Raw genomic sequence first — 25537 nt, 5'->3', positions numbered from 1 at the left:
TGTCGGTGGAGGAGTAAGTAATTCCAATATTGCCATTTATGCCCACCCAGCCCACGGTTTTAATACCTCGCCTGCAGGAGGCACCTCCGACAGTGCAGCACTCCCTCAGTTCTGGGAATGCCAGCCCAGGTTTTTTTTTGTTGTGTTCTGCAGTCCCGGAGAAGAGTCACGTTCAACTGAAACACCCCAGCTCTGTTTCGCTCTCCACAGATGCGGCCGCGCTAGCTGAGTATTTCAAATGTTGGCCATATTGGATTTAGTACTTGGTAATGAACCAGGGCAGGTGATAGATTTGTTAGTGGGGGAGCATTTTGGAGATAGTGACCACAATTCTGTGCTTTCACTTTAATTATGGAGAGGGATAGGTGCGTGCAACAGGGCAGGGTTTACAATTGGGGGAAGGGTAAATACGATGCTGTCAGACAAGAACTGAAGTGCATTAGTTGGGAACAGAGGCTGTCAGGGAAGGACACAATTGAAATGTGGAACTTGTTCAAGGAACAGATACTACGTGTCCTTGATACGTATGTCCCTGTCAGGCAGGGAAGAGATGGTCGAGTGAGGGAACCATGGTTGACAAGAGAGGTTGAATGTCTTGTTAAGAGGAAGAAGGAGATTTATGTAAGGATGAGGAAACAAGGTTCAGACAGGGCGCTGGAGGGATACAAGATAGCCAGGAGGGAACTGAAGAAAGGGATTAGGAGAGCTAAGAGACGGCATGAAAAATCTTTGGCAGGTAGGATCAAGGAAAACCCCAAGGCCTTTTACACATATGTGAGAAATATGAGAATGACTAGAGCGAGGGTAGGTCCGATCAAGGACAGTAGGGGGAGATTGTGTATCGAGTCTGAAGAGATAGGAGAGGTCTTGAACAAGTATTTTTCTTCAGTATTTACAAACGAGAGGGGCCATATTGTTGGAGAGGACAGTGTGAAACAGACTGATAAGCTCGAGGAGATACTTGTCAGGAAGGAAGATGTGTTGCGCGTTTTGAAAAACTTGAGGATAGACAAGTCCCCTGGGCCTGACGGGATATATCCAAGGATTCTATGGGAAGCAAGAAATGAAATTGCAGAGCCATTGGCAATGATCTTTTCGTCCTCGCTGTCAACAGGGGTGGTACCAGAGGATTGGAGAGTGGCGAATGTCGTGCCCCTGCTCAAAAAAGGGAATAGGGATAACCCTGGGAATTACAGGCCAGTTAGTCTTACTTCGGTGGTAGGCAAAGTAATGAAAAGGGTACTGAGGGATAGGATTTCTGAGCATCTGGAAAGGAACTGCTTGATTAGGGATAGTCAGCATGGATTTGTGAGGGGTAGGTCTTGCCTTACAAGTCTTATTGACTTCTTTGAGGAGGTGACCAAGCATGTGGATGAAGGTAAAGCAATGGATGTAGTGTACATGGATTTTAGTAAGGCATTTGATAAGGTTCCCCATTGTAGGCTTGTGCAGAAAGTAAGGAGGCATGGGATAGTGGGAAATTTGGCCAGTTGGATAACAAACTGGCTAACCGATAGAAGACAGAGAGAGTGGTGGTGGATGGCAAATATTCAGCCTGGAGCCCAGTTATCAGTGGTGTACCGCAGGGATCAGTTCTGGGTCCTCTGCTGTTTGTGATTTTCATTAACGACTTGGATGAGGGAGTTGAAGGGTGGGTCAGTAAATTTGCAGATGATACGAAGATTGGTGGAGTTGTGGATAGTGAGGAGGGCTGTTGTCGGCTTCAAAGAGACATAGATAGGATGCAGAGCTGGGCTGAGAAGTGGCAGATGGAGTTTAACCCTGACAAGTGTGAGGTTGTCCATTTTGGAAGGACAAATATGAATGCGGAATACGGTTAATGGTAGGGTTCTTGGCAATGTGGAGGAGCAGAGAGATCTTGGGGTCTATGTTCATAGATCTTTGAAAGTTGCCACTCAAGTGGATAGAGCTGTGAAGAAGGCCTATGGTGTGCTAGCGTTCATTAGCAGAGGGATTGAATTTAAGAGCCGTGAGGTGATGATGCAGCTGTACAAAACCTTGGTCAGGCCACATTTGCAGTACGGTGTGCAGTTCTGGTCGCCTCATTTTAGGAAGGATGTGGCAGCTTTGGAAAAGGTGCAAAGGAGATTTACCAGGATGTTGCCTGGAATGGAGAGTAGGTCATACGAGGAAAGGTTGAGGGTGCTAGGCCTTTTCTCATTGGAACGGAGAAGGATGAGGGATGACTTGATAGAGGTTTATAAGATGATCAGGGGAATAGATAGAGTAGACAGTCAGGGACATTTTCCCCGGGTGGAACAAACCATTACAAGGGGACATAAATTTAAGATAAATGGTGGAAGGTATAGAGGGGATGTCAGAGGTAGGTTCTTTACCCAGAGAGTAGTGGGAGCATGGAATGCACTGCCTGTGGAAGTAGTTGAGTCGGAAACGTTAGGAACCTTCAAGCGGCTATTGTATAGGTACATGGATTAGGGTAGAATAATGGAGTGTAGATTAACTTCTTCTTAAGGGCAGCATGGTAGCATTGTGGATAGCACAATTTCTTCACAACTCCAGGGTCCCAAGTTCGATTTCGACTTGGGTCACTGTCTGTGCGGAGTCTGCACATCCTCCCCGTGTGTGCGTGGATTTCCTCCGGGTGCTCCGGTTTCCTCCCACAGTCCAAAGATGTGCAGGTTGGGTGGATTGGCCATGAAAAATTGCCCTTAGTGTCCAAAATTCTATGATTAACCTAGGACAAAAGTTCGGCACAACATCGTGGGCCGAAGGGCCTGTTCTGTGCTGTATTTCTCAAAAAAAAAATGTATTTTGTGTAAAATTTCCGGTATCATCACCGTTTTCACTTTAATGTTGGATTTGTATCCGCCTTGAACCTCCAGAACCCACAAGCTGCTGCTGGGGGTGGGAAGGGGGTGCGGGAAGGTCGAACAGTATTTAGCACAGTTGCTTCACAGCTCCAGGGTCCCAGGTTCAATTCCCGACTCGGGTCACTGTCTCTCACGTTTCCCCCCGTGTGTGCGGGGGTTTCCTCCGGGTGCTCCGGTTTTCTCCCACAAGTCCAACGATGTGCAGGTGAGGTGGATTGGCCATGCTAAATTGACCAAAAACGTTAGGTGGGGTTGCTGGGTTACGGGGATGAGGTCGAGGTGTGGGCTTAGGTAGGGCGCTCTTTCCAAGGGCCGGTGCAGACTCGATGGGCCTAATGGCCTCCTTCTGCACTGTAAATTCTATGACCCACTGAGATCTTGGTCGTGGGAGGGTGAAATTTCAATGAGCGTCTCATTAAAACAGTGACGTGACACCCAGCTGCAACATGATAGATTGTGTCCTTTGAAGCAGTATAACACCAGGGGTGAGCTATTAGTGGCGCATGTCTGTCGCTGGCTGTGTCAGCAGTTTGAGGTGATAATGAAGAGCGTCACTCAAGAGGTGATCTGGCAGCTTTGAAGGAGAATCACTAACATTGTGACTTCTAAAATACGGGGAGCGAAAGCCTTGGCACATTCAAATGCCCGGAAGTCGCAACGAGGGCAGCGTTTTGGCCGCTTCCATGTGCTGTAACTGGAGATGTGAGAGGGCCATTCTAAATCTACGCACAATCATTGAGGAGGCCGCAATTTAAATATTGCGCTGGGTATTGAGCCCCGACTTCGGCGGGGTGTGCCCAGAACTCTGACCCCATGTCCAGGAGGCCATTAAGCCCCTTCGAGCCTGTGCCGGGCAGGAATGCCATATCGATCACACAACCCATTCACACACACACACACACACACACACAACCCCCCCCCCCCCCCCCCGTGCCCTCCATTTCTCACTCCATTAAAACAGCCGCTCTCAAAGTGACCTTGACTTAATGAATGGTGTGCGGTTTCTTGACAGCATTTGTATTTATGTAACATTAGATTCCGCTTTGAAGTTATTCAAAGCGCTTCACACAGGCTGCAAACAGCCACCTTGCGCAGCAAGCGATCACTAAGTGCTGCAGCTGAAGGGTTTTCTGATACTCGGTGTGGGAGGGCAAACTGGGAGAACTGTGGGCTCGCCTTCGTACAGGGGGCTCTTTAACACTCACCGGAGCATTCAGGCACAGCCTCAGTTTTGCCGTCTTGAGGGGTTAACTCGAACTGTTGACCCACACTAATGAACCAGAGGAACAAGTGTTCAAGCCCCACCCTGGTGGGATTTTTGATTTGATCAATAATTGTGCCGTACAAAGCTAGGCTCAGTAATGGTGAGAATGGAGCCGTTGTTGATTTTTGTAAAACCCTCATCTGGCTCACGAACACACTCTCCAAGTGAGAAATCTGCCATCCGTACCCGGCCTGGCCTCCTACAGACTCCCACAGCAACATGGTCGACTCTTAATTGCCCCTCTGAAATGAACGGGCCAAACCCCCCCCCACCCGAGGTCAATTAGGGATGGACTTGTCATATGAGGAGCGGTTGAGGACTCTGGGTCTGTACTCGATGGAGTTTAGAAGGATGAGGAGGGATCTCATTGAAACTTGCAGAATTCTGAGAGGCCTGGATAGAGTGGACGTGGAGAGGCTGTTCCCACCAGTAGGAGAAACTAGAACCTGAGGGCAGCGCCTCAGACTGAAGGGACGATCCTTTCAAACTGAGATGAGGAGGAATTTCTTCAGCCAGAGGGTGGTGAATCTGTGGAACTCATTACCCCAGAAGGCTGTGGAGGCCAAATCACTGAGACACAGATAGATAGGTTAAAAAGGGGATCGGGCGCAGTGGGTTAGCCCTGTTGCCGCACGACGCTGAGGTCCCAGGTTCGATCCCGGCTCTGGGTCACTGACCGTGTGGAGTTTGCACATTCTCCCCGTGTTTGCGTGGGTTTCACCCCCCACAACCCAAAAGATGTGCGGAGTAGGTGAATTGGCCACGCTAGTTGGAAGAAGACAGAGGGTGGTGGTTGATGGCAAATGTTCAGAATGGAGTTCAGTTACGAGTGGCGTACCACAAGGATCTGTTCTGGGGCCGTTGCTGTTTCTCATTTTTATAAATGACCTAGAGGAGGGCACAGAAGGTTGGGTGAGTAAATTTGCAGACGACACTAAAGTTGGTGGAGTTGTAGACAGTGTGGAAGGATGGTGCAGGTTACAGAGGGACATAGATAAGCTGCAGAGCTGGGCTGAGAGGTGGCAAATGGAGTTTAATGTGGAGAAGTGTGAGGTGATTCACTTTGGAAAGAATAACAGGCATGTGGAATATTTGGCTAATGGTAAAATTCTTGGTAGTGTGGATGAGCAGAGGGATCTCGGTGTCCATGTACATAGATCCCTGAAAGTTGCCATCCAAGTTGATAGGGTTGTGAAGAAGGCCTATTGTGTGTTGGCCTTTATTGGTAGGGGGATTGAGTTCCGGAGCCATGAGGTCATGTTGCAGTTGTACAAAACTCTGGTACGGCCGCATTTGGAGTATTGCGTACAGTTCTGGTCGCCTCATTATAGGAAGGACGTGGAAGCTTTGGAACGGGTGCAGAGGAGATTTACCAGGATGTTGCCTGGTATGGAGGGAAAATCTTATGAGGAAAGGCTGATGGACTTGAGGTTGTTTTCGTTAGAGAGAAGAAGGTTAAGAGGTGACTTAATAGAGGCATACAAAATGATCAGAGGGTTAGATAGGGTGGACAGTGAGAGCCTTCTCCCGCGGATGGAGGTGGCTAGCATGAGGGGACATAGCCTTAAATTGAGGGGTAATAGATATAGGACAGAGGTCAGAGGTGGGTTTTTTACGCAAAGAGTGGTGAGGCCGTGGAATGCCCTACCTGCAACAGTAGTGAACTCGCCAACATTGAGGGCATTTAAAAGTTTATTGGATAAGCATATGGATGATAAGGGCATAGTGTAGGTTAGATGGCCTTTAGTTTTTGACTTCCCATGTCGGTGCAACATTGTGGGCCGAAGGGCCTGTACTACGCTGTATCGTTCTATGTTCTAAATTGCCCCTTAATTGGAAAAAATTAATTGGGTACTCTAAATTTAAAAAAAAAGGGGATCAGGGTTATGGGGAGAAGGCAGGAGAATGGGGATGAGAAAATATCAGCGGAGCAATTAAAATTCAGATTACTCAAGAGGCCGGGAGCACAGAAATTAGGTTAATTGGGTGAGGTAGGGGGCACGGTAGAAAGAACTGGACATGATACAGCATTTTGCACGCGTCGGGGTGCCTGAACCTGCTTTGCAGCCACCAAACAGCTTTTGAAGTGAAACCCTGCTGCAATGTTGGAAATTTAAGGTGATCAGGCGAGCCCGTAACGTAGTTCACTTACGCTTGCTAGAAGTGACATGAATTCATACACAAGGACCCGTCCCCTGCAGACAAGAGGAAAGTGTTGAAGCCTTGCGACTATTTTTTTGGATTATCTTTCTCCACGGCAAAAGCTCTGCCAATCAAAGTTGACATGCCGACAAATCAGCACCTTTGTCTCCTGTCGTATAAGTTCTGATAGTTTGAAATTTGACATTCTTGCCGTTGTCCTGGCCAGTACAATGCGAAAAGTTTCAGCACCGTGTCTCTCTTTTCAGTCACAGACAATGTCGGTGACGCTGGGTGGATCGTACAGGCTCGGCGGAAGGGGTTCGGGCTAGAATCAGTGAACGGGTTAGAGTGGCTCTGTGCAAGCAGTGAGCTTCATCAGTCGAAAACCGTTGGTTTTTGTCTCCGGTTCCTTCTCAGGTTCCGAGTCAGTATTCCACAATAAAACGGGAAGCTCTGACTGCGACGGGCCAGTGGGTGAGGTGGACTTGGATGGGAATGCCGTGACTCTAAGTCGTTCCTCTGGCTGTGCAGGGATGGGGGTGGGGAGGCTCAGAAAGGCAATGTGGGGGTTTTGGAGAGGCGAGTGAGTGTCTGGGTTGGGGAGGGTGGCGCAGGGATGGTGGTGGCGGCAGACAGCAGTAACCTGACCCCTATCTTTGGCCTTTCAGCAGTTGTTGACCGTTCTCTCGTTGCAGGTGCTTCTCCATTTCATGGTGGGCTCTCCCAGCGCAGCAGTTAGTCAGGACCTGGCTCAGCTCCTCATTCAAGCTGGTCTGATGAAGAGGTAAGTCATTGCTGTCGGCTGGCGGGCTACGTTCAGCGACCCTTCCGGCTCTGAGACCTCCTCCCACAGGCCAGACACCTGGCCCAATCGGAGCACCTACTCGCTAGCTGGGCTAAAATGGGCTGATGTCCCAGTGGGGGCGAGTCATCAAACAAGGGTGTTCCCATCTCTCTGGCCCTGCAGCAGTGCAAGCGTTGGTCAAATATCGTAACAGAGAAAGTCAGGAAAAAGCAGGATGCTTCCCGAGCTGATTGATAGCTGCTCGCTTGCTCGGGTTCCCTTGATGAACAAGTGAAGACAACACCGTGAAGTTTAGGTTTCCTGGCACCTCTCAGCCCAGCTCCATCTGGAAAGTTACTTGGCATCGCGGCAGGTTTACAGAATGCGGCCTGATGTCCCGTTGAGCATCCTAACGGGGTAAAAGCGGCTGCGCACACACACACTGCGACCCTAGGTGCAGGCAGCCGGTGGTTGAGGGGGTCCATTCCGAGTATCTGCCCCTCTGCCACAGCTGTGTTCACGGGTGGGTGTCCCTGGAAAGTGAGCATGCGGTGTCCGCCGGCACTGTCGGATAGGGGAGCAACAATGTCTGACCCGCTGTCCCACCCAGTCGCAGAGGGGGGGAAAGGATAGTATCTGACTTGCAGTCCCACCCAGTCACATAGTCACAGAATAAACAGTGCAGAAGAGGCCCTTCGGCCCATCGAGTCTGCACCGACGCATGAAAGGCCCTGACCTGCCCACCTAATCCCGTCTGCCAGCACTTGGCCTTGAATGTTATGACGAGCCAAGTACTCTCCCAGGTACATTTAAAGGATGTGAGGCAGCCCGCCTCTACCACCCTCCCAGGCCGTACATTCCAGACCATCACCAGTCTCTGGGTAAAAAATATTTTCCTCAAATCTCCCAGCCCTCATCTTGAACTTGAGTCCCCTCATAACTGACCCTTCAACTAAGGGCAACAGCTACTCCCTATCCACCCTGTCCATGCCCCTCATAATCTTCTACACCTTCAATCAGGTCACCCCTCAGTCTTCCCTGCTCCAGAGAAAACAACCCAAGCCTATACAACCTCTCTTCATAATTAAAATGCTCCATCACATTCTGGTGAATCTCCTCTGCACCCCCTCCAATGCAATTACATCCCTCCTATAATGTGGCGACCAGAATTGCACACACTCCAGAACACCAAAGTTCTCTACAGCTCCATCATGACCTCCCTGCTTTTGTAATCTATACCCCGAGATAAAGGCAAGTGTCCCATATGCCCTTTTTCACCACCCTATACCTGCCCTTCTGCCTTCAGAGATCTCTGGACAAACACTCCAAGGTCTCTGTCCCTTGGAATTTCCCAGTGTCAGGCCATTCATTGAATACTTCCTTGTCAAATTACTCCTTCCAAAGTGTGTCACCTCACACTTTTCAGGGTTAAATTCTATCTTCCACTTTTCTGCCCGTTTGACCATCCCGTCTATATATTGCGATAACCCGAGACACCTCACCTCACTGTTACTCACCCGGCCAATCTTTGTGTCATCCACAAACTTACTGATCCTACCCCCCACATAGTCATCTATGTTGTTTATATAAATGACAAACAATAGGGGGCGCAGCACAGATTCCTGTGGTGCACAACTGGACACTGGCTTCCAGTCACTAAAGCAGTCGCCTATCATCACCCTCTGTCTCCTACAATTATGAATCCACCTTATCAAATCCCCCCTGTATCCTGTGCGCATTTGCCTCCTTAATAAGTTTCCCATGTGAGACCTTGTCAAAGACTTTGCTGAAATCCATGTAAACTACATCAACTGCACTACCCTCATCTACACACTTGGTTACATGCTCAAAAACATCAATCAAATTTGTTAGGCATGTCCTCCCTCTGACAAAGCCATGCTGACTATCCTTGCTGACTATACCTGATCAAACTTTGCCTCCCCAAGTGGAGATCGATTCTCTCCTTCAGACTCTTCTCCAGTAGTTTCCCAACCACTGACGTGAGACTCAATGGTCTGTAATTCTCTGGCTTGTCTCTACAACCTTTCTTAAATAGTGGGACCACATGAGCTGTGCTCCAGTTCTCTGGCACCGCCAACACCTCCAATATCTTGTCGCACCCTTTGACAATTTGCTCAAGAACCTCGCGATCTCTCTCCCCGAGTTCTACAGCTACCTCCTCCCTCTCTTGGGTGAAGACAGATATGAAATATTCGTTCAACACCCTCCCAATGTCCTCTGGCCCCACCCACAGATTTCCCCCTTGGTCCCTAATGTTTTTCCCTGGTTATTCTATTCCCATTAATATACTTACAGAATATCTTGGTATTTTCCCTACTTTTACTAGCCAGAGCTTTCTCATATCCCCTCTTTGCTCTCCTAATTGCTTTCTTAAGCTCCATCCTACACTTTCTGTACACACTAATGCTTCTGCAGTCTTGCTCCCCTTATACTTGTTAAACGCCTCGCTTTTCCTTCTCATTGAATCCAGAATGTCTCTGGTCATCCGGGGTTCTCTGGGTTTGTTACACCTTCCTATTACCCTAGAGGGAACATATTGGGCCTGTACCCGCCCCATTTAATCTTTGAACGCTTCCCACTGCTCTTCTGTAGATTTCCCCACAAGTAACTCTTTCCAGTCTACCTTGGCCAGATCCTGCTTTATTTTGTTAAAATCTCCTCTTCCCCCCAATCCAAAACTTTTTTTGCAACTTATCTATTTCTTTGTCAGGAACAAACTTAAATTGTACCATGTTATGGTCGCTATTACTAAAATGCTCCCCACCAACACACCAACCACTTCATTCCCCAGAATTGAAATGAAATGAAATGAAAATCGCTTATTGTCACAAGTAGGCTTCAAATGAAGTTACTGTGAAAAGCCCCTAGTCGCCACATTCTGGCGCCTGTTTGGGGAGGCTGGTAAGGGAATTAGGTCCAGTACTGCAACACTCCCTTGTTGGATCCTCTACATATTGAGCTAAAAGATTCTCCTGTGTACATTTTAAGAACTCTACTCCATCTAGGCCCTTAACATATAGACTATCCCAATTAATTATGGGAAAGTTGAAATCATCTAATATAATTCTTATTATTTTTACACTTGCGCAAACTGTGCACATATTTGCTCCTCAATTTCCCGCTGACTATCTGGGAGTCTATAATAAACACCTGGCAATGTAGATGTCCCTTTTTCATTCCTTTTTTTGAAACAAATTTCGAGTGCCCAATTATTTCTTCCCAATTGAGGGACAATTTAGCGTGGCCAATCCACCTACCCTCCACATCTTTGGGTTGTGGGGGTGAGACCCACGCAGACACGGGGAGAATGTGCAAACTCCACACAGACAGCGACCCAGGGCCGGGATCGAACCTGGGACCTCAGCGCCGTGAGGCAGCAATGCTAGCCACCGTGCCGCCCTCCTTTTTCATCCTAAGCTCTACCCACAAAGGCTTCATTATGCCCCTTCCAAGATATCATCTCGCCTTACTTCAGTAACTGCCTCCTTAACTAATAGTGTAATGCCTCCTCTTCTTTTACCCCCTCCTCTGTCTTGCCTGAAGATTCTATGTCCCAGAATGTTGAGCTGCCAATCCCGCCCCTCACTCAATCATGTCTCTGTTGATTAATTATGTAATTATTACACGTGTCAATCATCGCCCTTAGCTCATCGATCTTACCATTAATACTCCTGACATTAAGGTAGAGGCCATCCAGCCTTGTCTTACTCCCTTGAAACTTACTTCCACTGTATTCCCTCTGACCTGATTGCTTTTCTATGTTATACAGTGTCCCTGTTCTGCTATCAGTCTGCGTCCCCGCCCCCTGCCAAACTATTTAAACTCTTCCCAACAGCACGAACAAACCCACCAGCAAGGATGTTAATCCTGTTCTGATTTAAATTGATTGATTGATATTTATTGTCACATGTACCGAAGTACAGTGAAAAGTATTGTTCTGTGGCCAAGGGAACGTACACAGTACGTACATAGTAGACAAAAAAAAATAATTGACAGAGTACATTGACAGTGGTACATCAACAAATAGAGATTGGTTACATTCCGGAATGAAGCCAAACGAGCAGCATAGGGCGTCGTGAATAGCTGGAGACCGTCCCACTTGTACGTCCCACCTTCCCACCCAAAACGGTCCCAATGGCAGAAATCTAAAACCTTCCCTCCTGCACCAACTCTTAAGCCACTCATTCATCTGTGCTATTCTCCTATCCCTGTACTCACCAGCTCGTGGCATTGGGAGTAATCCAGCGATTACAACCTGAGAGGTCCTGCTCTTTAGTCTATTGCCTAACTCCCTGAATTCTTGATGCTAGACCTCATAGGGGCTGGTTTAGCACACTGGGCTAAATCGCTGGCTTTGAAAGCAGACCCAGGCATGCCAGCAGCACGGTTCAATTCCCGTACCAGCCTCCCCGAACAGGCGCCGGAATGTGGCGACTAGGGGTTTTTCACAGAATCTTCATTTGAAGCCTACTTGTGACAATAAGCGATTTTCATTTCATTTTTTCATTTCATCCCTCTTTCTTCCTGTGTCATTGGTACTAACATGTGCCATGACCTCTGCCATATCACCCTCCCCCTTCAGGGTGCCCTGCAGCCGTTTAGTGATGTCCCAGACCCTGGCACCAGGGTGGCAATACATCACCCTGGAGTCTTTCTCACGACCACAGAAGCACCTCTGTGCCCCTTACTATGGAGTCCCCCATGATTATTGCTCTTCTGCGCTTTGTCTCCCCCCTGTTGAACAACAGAGCCAGCCGTGGTGCTACTGCTCTGGCCGCTGCTGTTGTTTTCCCCCGATAAGCCATTTCCCCCCTAACAGTATCCAAAATGTCTCTCAACACCAGGTTAAAGTCCAACAGGTTTATTTAAAATCACAAGCTTTTGGAGCACTGCTCCTTCATCACGTGAAAGCTCCGAAAGCTAGTGATTTCAAATGAACCTGTTGGACTTTAACCTGGTGTTGTGAGACTTCTTTCTGTGCCCACCCCAGTCCAACGCCGGCATCTCCACATCACAGCATCAAAAATAGTATACTTGCTAGAGAGGGGAACAACCTTGGGGAATTCCTGCACTGACTTCATGTCCTTTCTAGCGGTCACCCATCGGTCTACCTACACCTTGGATGTGACCACGTCTCTATAACTCTTGTCTGTGAGGCTTTTCGCCATTTGGATGCTCTTAAGTGCATCCAACTGGTGCTCCAACCTAACTGTCCCACCCAGTCGCAGAGGGGGAAAGGACAGTGTCTGACCCACTGTCCCACCCAGTCGCAGAGGGGGAATGGACAGTGTCTGACCCACTGCCCCACCCAGTCCCAGAGGGGGAAAGGACAGTGTCTGACCCACTGTCCCACCCAGTCCCAGAGGGGGAAGGACAGTGTCTGACCCACTGTCCCACCCAGTGCCAGAGGGGGAAAGGACAGTATCTGACCCACTGTCCCACCCAGTCCCAGAGGGGGAAAGGACAGTGTCTGACCCACTGACCCACCCAGTCCCAGAGGGGGAACGGACAGTGTCTGACCCACTGTCCCACCCAGTCCCAGAGGGGGAAAGGACAGTGTCTGACCCACTGACCCACCCAGTCCCAGAGGGGGAAAGGACAGTGTCTGACCCACTGTCCCACCCAGTCCCATGGGGATAGATAGTGGGCGGGATTCTCCGTCTCTATACCAGTACTCTGGTGCGGTGCGCCCCCACCGGTAGCGGGATTCTCCTTCCCGCCGGCCGGCCAATGGGGGTTCCCGTTGTGGGCAGCCCTGCGCCGTCTGGAAATTCACAAGCGTGGGTGCGCTGCCGCGGCAGCGGAGAATCCCGGCAGCGGAGAATCCCGACAGCGGAGAATCCCGACAGCGGAGAATCCCGACAGCGGAGCATCCCGACATCGGAGGGCGGAGAATTCCGACAACGGAGAATCCCGACAGCGGAGAATCCCGACAGCGGAGAATCCCGACAGCGGAGAATCCGACAGCGGAGAATCCCGACAACGGAGTATCCCAAAAGCGGAGAATCCCGGCAGCGGAGAATCATATCCCGACAGCAGAGAATCCCGACAGCGGAGAATCCGACAGCGGAGAATCATATCCCGACAGCGGAGAATCCCGACAGCGGACAATCCGACAGCGGAGAATCATATCCCGACAGCGGACAATCCCGACAGCGGACAATCCCGACAGCGGACAATCCCGACAGCGGAGAATCCCCGCAGCGGAGTATCCCGAAAGCGGAGAATCCCGGCAGCGGAGAATCATATCCCGACAGCGGAGAATCCCGACAGCGGACAATCCCGACAGCGGAGAATCCCCGCAGCGGAGAATCCCGACAACGGAGAACCCCGGCAGCGGACAATCCGAAAGCGGACAATCCCGGCAGCGGAGAATCCCGACAACGGACAATCCCGACAGCGGAGAATCCGACAGCGGAGAACCCCAGCAGCGGAGAGCGGAGAATTCCGACAACGGAGTATCCCGACAGCGGAGAGCGGAGAATTCCGACAACGGAGAATCCCGACAGCGGAGAATCCGACAGCGGAGAATCCCGACAGCGGAGAATCCCGGCAGCGGAGAATCCCGGCAGCGGAGAATCCCGACAGTGGAGAATCCCGACAACGGAGTATCCCGACAGCGGAGAATTCCGACAACAGAGAATCCCGACAGCGGAGAATCCCGACAGCGGAGAATCCCGACAACGGAGTATCCCGACAGTGGAGAGCGGAGAATTCCGACAACGGAGTATCCCGACAGCGGAGAGCGGAGAATTCCGACAACGGCGAATCCGACAGCGGAGAATCCCGACAGCGGAGAATTCGACAGCGGAGAGCGGAGAATTCCGACAACGGAGAACCCCGACAGCGGAGAATCCCGGCAACAGAGAATCCCGGCAGCGAAGAATCCCGACAGCGGAGAATCCCGACAGCGGAGAATCCCGACAGCGGAGAATCCCGGCAGCGGAGAATCCCGGCAGCGGAGAATCCCGACAGCGGAGAATCCCGGCAGCGGAGAATCCCGGCAGCGGAGAATCCCGGCAGCGGAGAATCCCGGCAGCGGAGAACCCCGGCAGCGGAGAACCCCGACAGCGGAGAACCCCGGCAGCGGAGAACCCCGGCAGCGGAGAACCCCGACAGCGGAGAACCCCGACAGCGGAAAACCCCGACAACGGACAATCCCGACAGCGGAGAACCCCGGCAGCGGAGAACCCCGACAACGGACAATCCCGACGGCGGAGAATGCCGGCGGCGGAGAATGCCGGCGGCGGAGAATGCCGGCGGCGGAGAATCCCGCCCAATATCTTATGCACTGACCCAAACCCTGATTTGACAATTGAAAAGTGCACTCCTATTAGACCAAAGAAAGAGTGTCCTAGATATTAACTTAGTGAGATAATAGGAAGAATTAAAATAAATGTGTGAAATGATGCAGTGACAGTGCCGTCCTGTTCATAGAACACCAGATGGGAGCTGATACAAAAATGGTAGTGTGCTCAGCAACCTTGTGAAGCCAGTTAACAACCTTGGCAGATGGATAGAGAGTGAAGCACAGGAGAAGAGGAATATTAATTATCAGCCCTGACAAAAAGCAGCTGAACCCATCGCCGCGTCCTCTCCAAATCCTGTTGCGGTGTGCGAATGCCCATTGCACACATCTGTCCAGCCAAACTGGCCAGGTACAAGTCATGACCGTTGGGAATCTCACTCGGGATTCAACAGCTGATACCGTGTTTAGTTTTCTGCGTCATTTTTAAGGTATTGGAAAAGGGAACTGACTAGAGATAGGAAGGCTGATCTGTTATTTGTAACAGTATACAAATTAGTTAGAGTATCGCTCCCTCTGTACTGTCTCCATCAAATACTCCCAGGACAGGTACAGCACGGGGTTAGATACAGAGTAAAGCTCCCTCTACACTGTCCCCATCAAACACTCCCAGGACAGGTACAGCACGGGGTTAGATACAGAGTAAAGCTCCCTCTACACTGTCTCCATCAAACACTCCCAGGACAGGTACAGCACGGGGTTAGATACAGAGTAAAGCTCCCTCTACACTGTCCCCATCAAACACTCCCAGGACAGGTACAGCACGGGGTTAGATAGAGGGTAAAGCTCCCTCTACATTGTCCCCATCAAACACTCCCAGGACAGGTACAGCACGGGGTTAGATAGAGGGTAAAGCTCCCTCTACATTGTCCCCATCAAACACTCCCAGGACAGGTACCGCACAGGGTTAGATACAGAGTAAAGCTCCCTCTACACTGTCCCCATCAAACACTCCCAGGACCTGGGCAGCACGGTGGCACAGTGGTTAGCACTGCTACCTCATGGCGCCGAGGTCCCAGGTTCGATTCCCCGCTGGGTCACTGTCTGTGCGGAGTCTGCACGTTCTCCCCGTGTCTGCGTGGGTTTCCTCCGGGTGCTCCGGTATCCTCCCACAAGTCCCGAAAGACGTGCTGTTAGGTGAATTGAACTGGAGGGGAATTAATTTAAGGTGACACAGTAGCACAATGGTTAGCACTGTTGCTGGTCTAACTCTGGGACCTGAAGGACTGATTCCCGGCTTGGGTCACTGTGTGTGTGGATTCTGCACGATCTCCCCGTGTCTGCGTGGGTTTCCTCCCAAAAGATGCGCTTGTTAGGTGAATTGGGGCATTCTGAATTTACCCTCAGTGTACCCGAACAGGCACTGGAGTGTGGTTACTAGGGGATTTTCACAGTAACTGCATTGCAGTGTTAATGTAAGCCTACTTGTGACACTAATAAAGATTATGATTATAATTTTGTGCCTGCGGAATAACGGGTCTGACTGATTCTGATGGCCTCTGCACAGCGTTTGTTCATGTTCTCTTTCTGTCGCAGTGAAGGATCGGAGGCTCCGTGCATCACGTCGGCCGGCTTTCAGTTTCTGCTGCTGGACACCTCCTCCCAGCTCTGGTACTTCATGCTGCAGTACCTGCACACCGCTGAGGTAAGGCTGTCAGAGGGAAGCAGGACCTTCCATCTTGTAACCGCGTCAGCCACTGAATCGCCAAGGCTCCAGGTTCAAATCCCACAACAGGACTTGAGCGTGGAAAGGTGGTGGGGGGAGGTGCTGCACTGTCAGTGAGAGGGGGCAGAATTCTCTGCTCCCCACGTGGCGTGGGAGAATTGTGGGAGGGGCCCCCCGACATTTTTCACGCCCACCCGCGATTACCCCCCCCCTCCGGCTCGGAAGAAGCGATTCTCCGACCCCGATGGGCCGAACGTCCGGCCGTTCACGACCGTTTCACGACGGCGGCAAACACACCTGGTCGCTGCCGTTGTGAAACGGGCGCCAGATGCCCGTTTGGGGCTTCTAGGGAGCCGTTTGGGGCAAGAGCACCACGACTGTGCTCAGGAGGGGACAGGCCCGCGATCGGTGCCCAAATCGGACGCACTATTTCCCCTCTGCCGCCCCGCAAGATCAAGCCGCCACGTCTTGCGAGGCGGCTGAGGGGAAAGACGGCAACCGCACATGTGCGGGTTCGTGCCGTCAGCGTCATGTAGTCAGCCGCGCATGCGTGGGTTGGAGCCAGCCAACCTGCGCATGCGTGGCTGATGTCATTAGGCGCGCCGAACGCTTAATTCTTGGTGCGACGCCCCCACAGCCGAGAGTTACGGAGCTACGCTCCTAGCCCCGCCGAGAGGGGAGAATAGGGGGTGAGGAGCAGCCTCCGAGGCTGCCGCGAAACTCGGCCGAGTTCACGACAGCCCTCCCGATTTTTCCCAGGAGCGGAGAATTCCGCCCGCCATCTCTCAGATGAAGGGATATAATCCGGGATCCCGTCTGTCTGCTTTGGCTAGCTGTGTTACCCCCCCCACCCCCGGCAACCCGGTGTCCTGACCATCATTTACCCCCTCAGTCAACTTCACAAAATGCAAAAATGATCTATTCTTGATCACATTGTTGTTTCAAGAACCGTGCAGAGGGTACAGTGCAGAAGGAGGCTTTTCCATTGTGTCTGTGCCGTCTCAATGAAGAGAGAACAGAAACTAGCAGCCCATTTTCCAGCACCTGCTCCGTCGCCTGGTAGTTTTCAGAATGGGACAGCACGGTAGCACAGTGGATAGCACAATTGCTTCACAGCACCAGGGTCCCAGGTTCGATTCCCAGCTTGGGTCACTGTCTGTGCGGAGTCTGCACGTTCTCCCCGTGTCTGCGTGGGTTTCCTCCGGGTGCTCCGGTTTCCTCCCACAGGCCAAAGATGTGCAGGTTAGGTGGATTGCTCATGCTAACGTGCCCTTCGTGTTGGGTGGGGTTACTGGGTCATGGAGGTAGGGTGGAGGTGTGGACCTTGGGTAGGGTGCTCTTTCCAAGGGCTGGTGCAGACTCGATGGGCCGAATGGCCTCCTTCTGCACTGTAAATTCTATGATTCTATCAACTTCAGATTAGAAAACCATAGAAGCGTTTGGGGCAGTTTGTTTGCTGCTGTTTCCTCCTCTTCCAGAAGTACTTCATTGGTCGTAAAGCACATTGAGACACCTGATACTCGTGAGAAGCGTCGTACAACTTCTTTTAGTCCCCACCCGTCACCCCACTTTATTGCTTGTTTTCAACCTGTCTGACTGTCTTATTCTTCAGTGTCTGCCATGGTATTTTTTATTATTCTTTCATGGGTCACTAGCTGGGCCAGCATTTGTTGCTCGTCCCTAATTGCCCCTTGAACTAAGTCCGTTGCTTGCTCGGTCATTAAGAGCCAGCGCAGATTGCTGTGGATCGGGGTGGCACGCTGGTTAGCCATGCTTGCCTTATAGTGCCAGGAATCCAGGTTCCATTCTAACCTCAGGTGACTGTGTGGAGTTTGTACTTTCTCCCCTGTGGCTGCGTGGGTTTCCTCCAGGTGCTCCTGTTTCCTTCCACAGGCTAAATATGTGCAGGTGGATTGGCCATGCTAAATTGCCCCGTAGTGTCCAAAGATTAGATGGGGTTACGGGAATAGAATGGGAGCATGAGCCTAGATAGTGAGTCCTTTCTTAGGGTCGCCTCCTTCTGCACTGCAGGGATTCTATAATCAGGAGTCACATGTAGGTCAGACCAGGTAAGGACGGAAGATTTCCCTCCCTTCAGGGGATATAGAAATTAGAAAACCAGATGGGTCTTTGCGACAGTCCATGGTAGTTCCAAGCTCACTGTTCCTGAGACTGCTTTCCAATTCCAGGTTTTTAACAACTTGAATTTGGGTTCCACCAGCTGCCGAGGTGGGATTTCAACCAGTGTCCAAAGCCAGCCAGCGACACTCCAATGAATGAATTATTTTGTAAAGTTCAGAGCAACTGCTTTGTTGGGTGGAAAGTGCCCTGGGACATCCTGAGGCTGCTACGTAAATGCAATTGTTTCTTCACAATTGGGCTTGGCCCCCTTGGAATAGGGAGGGGAGAATTCAGCCAAGGTTCCTGCTCAGCTGAGCATGGTCAGGACAGGATGAGTGCAAGGATTGGCGGAGGGATGTGATGCACCCCGGGGTCCCGCTGATTCTAGATGTCTGTCAGTGTTTGTGAATAACAGCAGCCGTGGGAAATCTCCTGTAGAGAGTCCAGAACCTGAGGGAGTCAGAGTGACAGGTAAGTGTGTTCGCAACATGCCCAACAACCCTAACACTTCTGTTTCTCTTTCCTCTCTCCCCCCCACCTCCCTCCAGTCCCGAAGTATGGACCTGGTTGAGCTTCTGTCCTTTGTGTTCCAGCTGAGCTTCTCCACACTGGGCAAGGTAAGAGGACGGCCACCTTGGAAGAACACTCAAATATCACTAAGATCAAAGCTTTGAGAGTCAGACATGGCTTAGTCAGCAGATTTATACCTGATTTCCAAAGTTACGGATACAATACCCACTCTGGGACTTGAGCACAAAGATCCAGGCTGACAGACCAGTAGAAAGAGAGGGAGGGAGAGGCGGAGGGAGGGAGGGAGAGGCGGAGGGAGGGAGGGAGAGTCGGAGGGAGGGAGGGAGAGTCGGAGGGAGGGAGAGGCGGAGGGAGGGATGGAGAGGCGGCGGGAGGGAGGGAGGGAGAGTCGGAGGGAGGGAGGGGGGAGAGTCGGAGGGAGGGAGGGAGAGTCGGAGGGAGGGAGAGAGGGAGAGGCGGTGGGAGGGATGGAGAGTCGGAGGGAGGGATGGAGAGTCAGAGGGAGGGATGGAGAGGCGGCGGGAGGGAGGGAGAGGCGGAGGGAGGGAGGGAGAGGCATCATAATCACGGTTAACAACCTTCTTATATTGGCCACCAACTGCCTACCCTTAACAAACCCCGTTTGGTCCTCCCCAATAACGTCCGGAACACAATCCTCAATTCTGGAGGACAAAATTTTGGCCAGCAGTTTGGCGTCCACATTCAACAAGGATATCGGCCTGCATGACCCACACAGCTCCAGGTTCTTGTTCCGCTTCAGGAACAGCAAAAACGTTGCCTGTGATACTGTCGGGGGTGGCACCCCACTTTCCCTTGCCTCATTGAACATCCTCATCAACAAAGGTCCCAATATCCCAGAGAACTTTTTATAGAACTCCACTGGGTACCCATCCGGCCCTGGGGCTTTACCCGCCTGCATGGCCTTCAGACCCTCCACTATCTCTTCCAACCCAATCGGGTCCCCAGCCCTTCTACCAGCTCCCCGTCCACCTTTGGGATATTCAGCCCCCCCCCCCCCCCCCCAAGAAGTGCCTCATCCCCTCCGGCCCCGGAGGGGGTTCCGACCCATACAGCCTACTGTAGAAATCCCTAAATGCCTTATTCACCCCTGCTGAATCTCCAATCAGGTTCCCATCTCCATCATTTACTTTCCCTATCTCCCTGGCTGCCTCCCTCTTCCTAAGCTGCTGTGCAAGCATTCTGCTGGCCTCTCCATACTCCTAGATCGCCCCCTCACCTTTCTCAGCTGCTCCACCACCCTCCCTGTGGTTAACAAGCCGAACTCCGCCTGTAGCCTCCGCCGTTCCCTTAAAAGCCCTGCCTCTGGCATCTCCGCATACCTCCTATCGATCTGTAGTATCTCCTTTACCAGTCGGTCCGTCTCTGCCCTGTCCACCTTCTCCCTATGGGCCCGTATCAAGATCAGCTCCCCTCTGACCACCGCCTTCAGTGCTTCACAGACCACCGCTGCTGAAATTTCCCCCGTGTCGTTGACCTGCAGGTAGTTCTGAATACATTGCCTCAGCCGGTCACACACCCCTTCGTCAGCCAAACGTCCCACATCTAACCTCCAGTGCGGGCGCTGGTACTGTCTTTACGAACCTGCAGGTCAACCCAGTGTGGAGCATGGTCTGAGATTGTGATCACCGAGTACGTCGTGTCCACCACCTCTACCAATAAAGCTCTGCTCAAAATAAAGAAATCAATCCGGGAGTACACTTTATGCACGTGTGAGTAGAAGGAGAACTCCTTCACCCTCGGCTGCCCAAATCTCCATGGATCCACCCACCCATCTGCTCCATGAACCCTTTTAGTTCCTTTGCCATTGCTGGCACCCTGCCCGTTTTCGAGCTTGACCGGTCCCAGCCAGGGTCAATAACTGTGTTGAAATCCCCTCCCATGACCAACCTGTGTGAGTCCAGGTCCGGTATCTTTCCCAGCATCCTCTTTATAAACTCCACATCATCCCAATTTGGCGCATATACATTTACTAATACCACCTGCACCCCCTCCAGTTTCCCACTGACCATAATGTACCGACCTCCCATATCCGAAACTATTCTACACGCCTCAAACACCACCCGCTTACTGATCAGGATCGCGACCCCTCTAGTCTTTGAGTCTAGTCCCGAGTGAAAGACCTGACTGACCCAGCCTTTCCTCAATCTAATCTGGTCAGTTACTCTAAGATGCGTCTCCTGCAACATGACCACGTCTGCCTTCAGTCCCCTAAGATGCGCGAACACACCTGCCCACTTGACCGGCCCATTTTACCCTCGAACATTCCAGGTGATGAGCCTAGTTGGGGGTCTCCCACCTATTGTTCCCTCCCCACCCTCCTCTCCTCCTCCCGCCGCTCATACAACATACTCAACATCAAACAATCCCCACACAATTGTCCAACAGAAAAACACCAAAATCTAAACAAGCACTCCTCCATCCCCCAACAGTGCAAATGAAAACCTTAACTCACTCAGCTCTGCCACTGGTCCCAAATCAATACAGAAGGTATTACAAACAGCTTCCACAAAATGAAAAACGAGAAACTTTTTTTAAAGAACAGAAAAACAAATTTTTTTAAAAAATGAACGTTGCAGCAAAGTTCAAAAGTTCTCAGTCCACCACCAGTTCTTTCCTTTTCACGAAGTCCAGCGCATCCTCAGGCGACTCGAAAGAAAAGTGCTGTTCCTCGTGCGTGACCCAGAGACGGGCCGGACACAACAGTCTGAACTTCACCTTTTTCATAAAAAGGAACGACCAAATCTGGTTAAAACCCACTCCTGGCCACCTCCACATTCGGTCTTGGTAGACCCACAGGATACTGTTGTCCCACTTACAGCTCCGTGTCTGCTTGGCCCACTGTAAAATGCGCTCCTTAGCGCTCCTGTGGAATCTCACCACCATTGCCCTGGGGGGGGGGGGGTCGGGGGGTCTCCCATTCTCGGCTTCCTCGCGAGTGCTCTGTGAACACTGTCCACCTCCAAGGGTCGGGAGAATGCCCCATCCCAGGCAACTTCTCAAACATGTCCGCTATGTGTGCCTCAGCGTCCGCTCCTTCGGACCCCTCCAGGTACCCAACGATTCTCAGGTTCTGCCGGCGGGACCTATTCTCTAGGTCCTCCACCTTCTCCAGGAGCTTCTTCTGCTGGTCTCTCAGCACCTCCAACTCCACCACAGTTTGATGTTCCTCCTGCTCAGCCAGCGCCTTCTCTACCTTCTGGATCGCCTGATCTTAGGCGTCCAATCTAATCTCCAGCCGCCCAATTGACTCTTTTATCGGTTCCAAGCAGTCCCGTTTCTGCTTAGCAAAGCCTTTCTGAATAACTTGCATCAGCTGCTCTGTTGACCGCTGGGTTGACAAGCCAGAGGTCCGGTCCTCCGTCATGCTATCTCCTGCTGCAGCTTCAGCCCAAACCTTCTCTGCCTTACTGTTCCTGCCTTTACGAGCACTTCTAGTCCTCCTCTCTATGCACCGATGTGGGAATTCAGTACACAATTGCCTCTGTCATCAGTTTTACAATTCAAGTCCGGTAGAAAATGGGGGGAAAGGTCCAAAAGTGCGACCCGAGCGGGAGCCACCAAATGTGCGACTTGCTCCTTCATAGCCGCCACCGGAAGCCTGTTCACTATTCTTTTGTCTACGTACTGTGTACGTTTCCTCAGCCGCAGAAACATATTTTCACTGTACTTCGGTATATGTGACAATAAATCAAATCAAATATGGCGCCGACCATCCAGGTTCGATCCCGGCCCCGTGTCACTAACCGTGTGGAGTTTGCTCATTCTCCCTGTGTCTGCGTGGGTTTCACCCCCACAACCCAAAGATGTGCAGGGTAGACAGTGATCGGGATGGGGGGGAGATTGAGAACAGATAGTGATCGGGGTTTGGGGAGTGATTGGGAACAGACAGTGATCGGGGTGGGGGAGAGATTGAGAACAGACAGTGATCGGGGTGGGGGAGAGATTGGGAACAGACAGTGATCGGGGTGAGGGGGAGAGATTGAGACAGACAGTGATTGGATTGGGGGGAGAGATTGAGAACAGACAGTGATCGGGGTGGGGGAGAGGGGATAGAGATTGAGAACAGACAGTGATCGGGGTGGGGGGAGATTGAGAACAGACAGTGATCGGGGTGGGGGAGAGATTGGGAACAGACAGTGATCGGGGTTTGGGGAGTGATTGGAAACAGACAGTGATCGGGGTGGGGGATAGATTGAGAACAGACAGTGATCGGGGTGGGGGAGAGATTGGGAACAGACAGTGATCGGGGTGGGGGAGAGATTGAGAACAGACAGTAATCGGGGTGGGGGAGAGATTGAGAACAGACAGTGATCGGGGTGGGGGAGAGATTGAGAACAGACAGTGATCGGGGTGGGGGGAGTGATTGGGAACAGACAGTGATCGCGTGGGAGGGGAGATTGAGAACAGACAGTGATCGGGGTGGGGGAAGAGATTGGGAACAGACCGTGATCGGGGTGGGGGAGAGGGGATAGAGATTGAGGACAGACAGTGATCGGGGTGGGGGAGAGATTGAGAACAGACAGTGATCGGGGTGGGGGGAGAGATTCAGAACAGACAACGATCGGGGTGGGGGGAGAGATTGAGAACAGACAGTGATCGGGGAGAGGGGATAGAGATTGAGAACAGACAGTGATCGGGGTGGGGGAGAGATTGAGAACAGACAGTGATCGGGGTGGGGGAGAGATTAAGAACAGACAGTGATCGGGGTGGGGGAGAGATCTAAAACAGACAGTGATCGGGGTGGGGGAGAGATTGAGAACAGACAATGATTGGGGTGGGGGGAGAGATTGAGATCAGACAGAGATTTGGGTGGGGGAGATCGGCGTGGGGGGGGAGATTGAGAACAGACAGTGATCGGGGTGGGGAGAGAGATTGAGAACAGACAGTGATCGGGGTGGGGGAAGAGATTGGGAACAGACCGTGATCGGGGTGGGGGAGAGGGGATAGAGATTGAGGACAGACAGTGATCGGGGTGGGGGAAAGATTGAGAACAGACAGTGATCGGGGTGGGGAGAGTGATTGAGAACAGACAGTGATCGGGGTGGGGGAAAGATTGAGAACAGACAGTGATCGGGGTGGGAGGAGAGATTGAGAACAGAAAGTGATCGGGGTGGGGAGAGATTGAGAACAGATAGTGATCGGGGTGGGGGGAGAGATTGGGAACAGACACTGATCGGGGTGAGGGGAGGTTGGGAACAGACAGTGATCGGGGAGGGGGGGAGATTGGGAACAGACAGTGATTGGGGTGGGGGGAGATTGGGAACAGACAGTGATAAGGGTGGGGGAGAGATTGAGAACAGACTGTGATCGGGGTGGGTGGAGAGATTGAGAACAAACAGTGATCGGGGTGGGGGGAGAGATTGAGAACAGACTGATCGGGGTGGGGGGAGAGATTGAGAACAGACAGTGATCGGGGAGAGGGGATAGCGATTTAGAACAGACAGAGATCGGGGTGGGGGGAGAGATTGAGAACAGACAGTAATCAGGGTGGGGGGAGAGGGGATAAAGATTGAGAACAGACAGTGATCGGGGTGGGGGGGAGATTGAGAACAGACAGTGATCGGGGTGGGGGAGATATTGAGAACAGACAGTGATCGGGGTGGGGGAGAGATTAAGAACAGACAGTGATCGGGGAGGGGGAGAGATCTAAAACAGACAGTGATCGGGGTGGGGGGAGAGATTGAGAACAGACAATGATTGGGGTGGGGGGAGAGATTGAGAACAGACAGTGATCGGGGTGGGGGGGAGGGATTGGGAACAGACAGTGATCGGGGTGGGGGAGAGGGGATAGAGATTGAGAACAGACAGTGATCGGGGTGGGGGGGAGATTGGGAACAGACAGTGATCGGGGTGGGGGGAGAGATTGAGAACAGACAGTGATCGGGGTGGGGAGGAGAATGGGAACAGACAGTGATCGGGGTGGGGGAGATTGGGAACAGACAGTGATCGGGGTGGGGGAGGGATTGAGAACAGACAATGATCGGGCTGGGGGAGAGATTGAAAACAGAGTGAACGGGGTGGGGGGGAGAATGGGAACAGACAGTGATCGGGGTGGGGGAGATTGGGAACAGACAGTGATCAGGGTGGGGGAGGGATTGAGAACAGACAGTGATCGGGGTGGGGGAAAGATTGAGAACAGACAGTGATCGGGGTGGGGGAGAGGGGATAGAGATTGAGAACAGACAGTGATCAGGGTGGGGGGGGATTGAGAACAGACAGAGATCGGGGAGAGGGGATAGAGATTGAGAACAGACAGTGATCGGGGTGGGGGAGAGATTGAGAACAGACAGTGATCGGGGTGGGGAGAGATCTAAAACAGACAGTGATCGGGGTGGGGGGAGAGATTGAGAACAGACAATGATTGGGGTAGGGGGAGAGATTGAGAACAGACAGTGATCGGGGTGGGGAGGAGAATGGGAACAGACAGTGATCGGGGGGGGGAGGATTGGAACAGACAGTGATCGGGTGGGGGAGGGATTGAGAACAGACAATGATCGGGGTGGGGGGGAGAGATTGAAAACAGAGTGATCGGGGTGGGGGGAGAGATTGAGAACAGGCAGTGATCGGGGTGGGGGGAGAGATTAGGAACAGGCAGTGATCAGGATGGGGAGAGGGGATAGAGATTAAGAACAGACAGTGATCAGGGTGTGGGGAGATTGAGAACAGACAGAGATCGGGGAGAGGGGAGAGATTGAGAACAGACAGTGATCCGTGTGGGCGGAGATGGGGAACAGACCGTGATCGGTGTGGTGGGAGATTGGGAACAGACCGTGATCAGGGTGGGGGAGAGATTGAGAACAGTCAGTGGTAGGGGTGGTGGGAGAGATTG

General features: G+C 51.8%; 1 protein-coding gene across 1 annotated transcript in view; it reads left to right on the top strand.

Moving 5' to 3' along the window:
- The window catches only part of gtf2h4 (general transcription factor IIH, polypeptide 4), a 109875-nt gene that overhangs the window by 25915 nt on the left and 58423 nt on the right, over nt 1-25537 (top strand). The window contains exons 3-5 of the mRNA XM_038815322.1: nt 6954-7042; nt 15906-16014; nt 18705-18773. Of these exons, the coding sequence (XP_038671250.1) occupies nt 6954-7042; nt 15906-16014; nt 18705-18773 (267 nt within the window). The remainder of the gene's footprint in view (nt 1-6953; nt 7043-15905; nt 16015-18704; nt 18774-25537) is intronic.

The sequence above is a fragment of the Scyliorhinus canicula genome, chromosome 13, assembly GCF_902713615.1.
Source record: "Scyliorhinus canicula chromosome 13, sScyCan1.1, whole genome shotgun sequence".
Taxonomy (NCBI): domain Eukaryota; kingdom Metazoa; phylum Chordata; class Chondrichthyes; order Carcharhiniformes; family Scyliorhinidae; genus Scyliorhinus; species Scyliorhinus canicula.
This window is presented reverse-complemented; position numbering and strand designations above follow the sequence as displayed.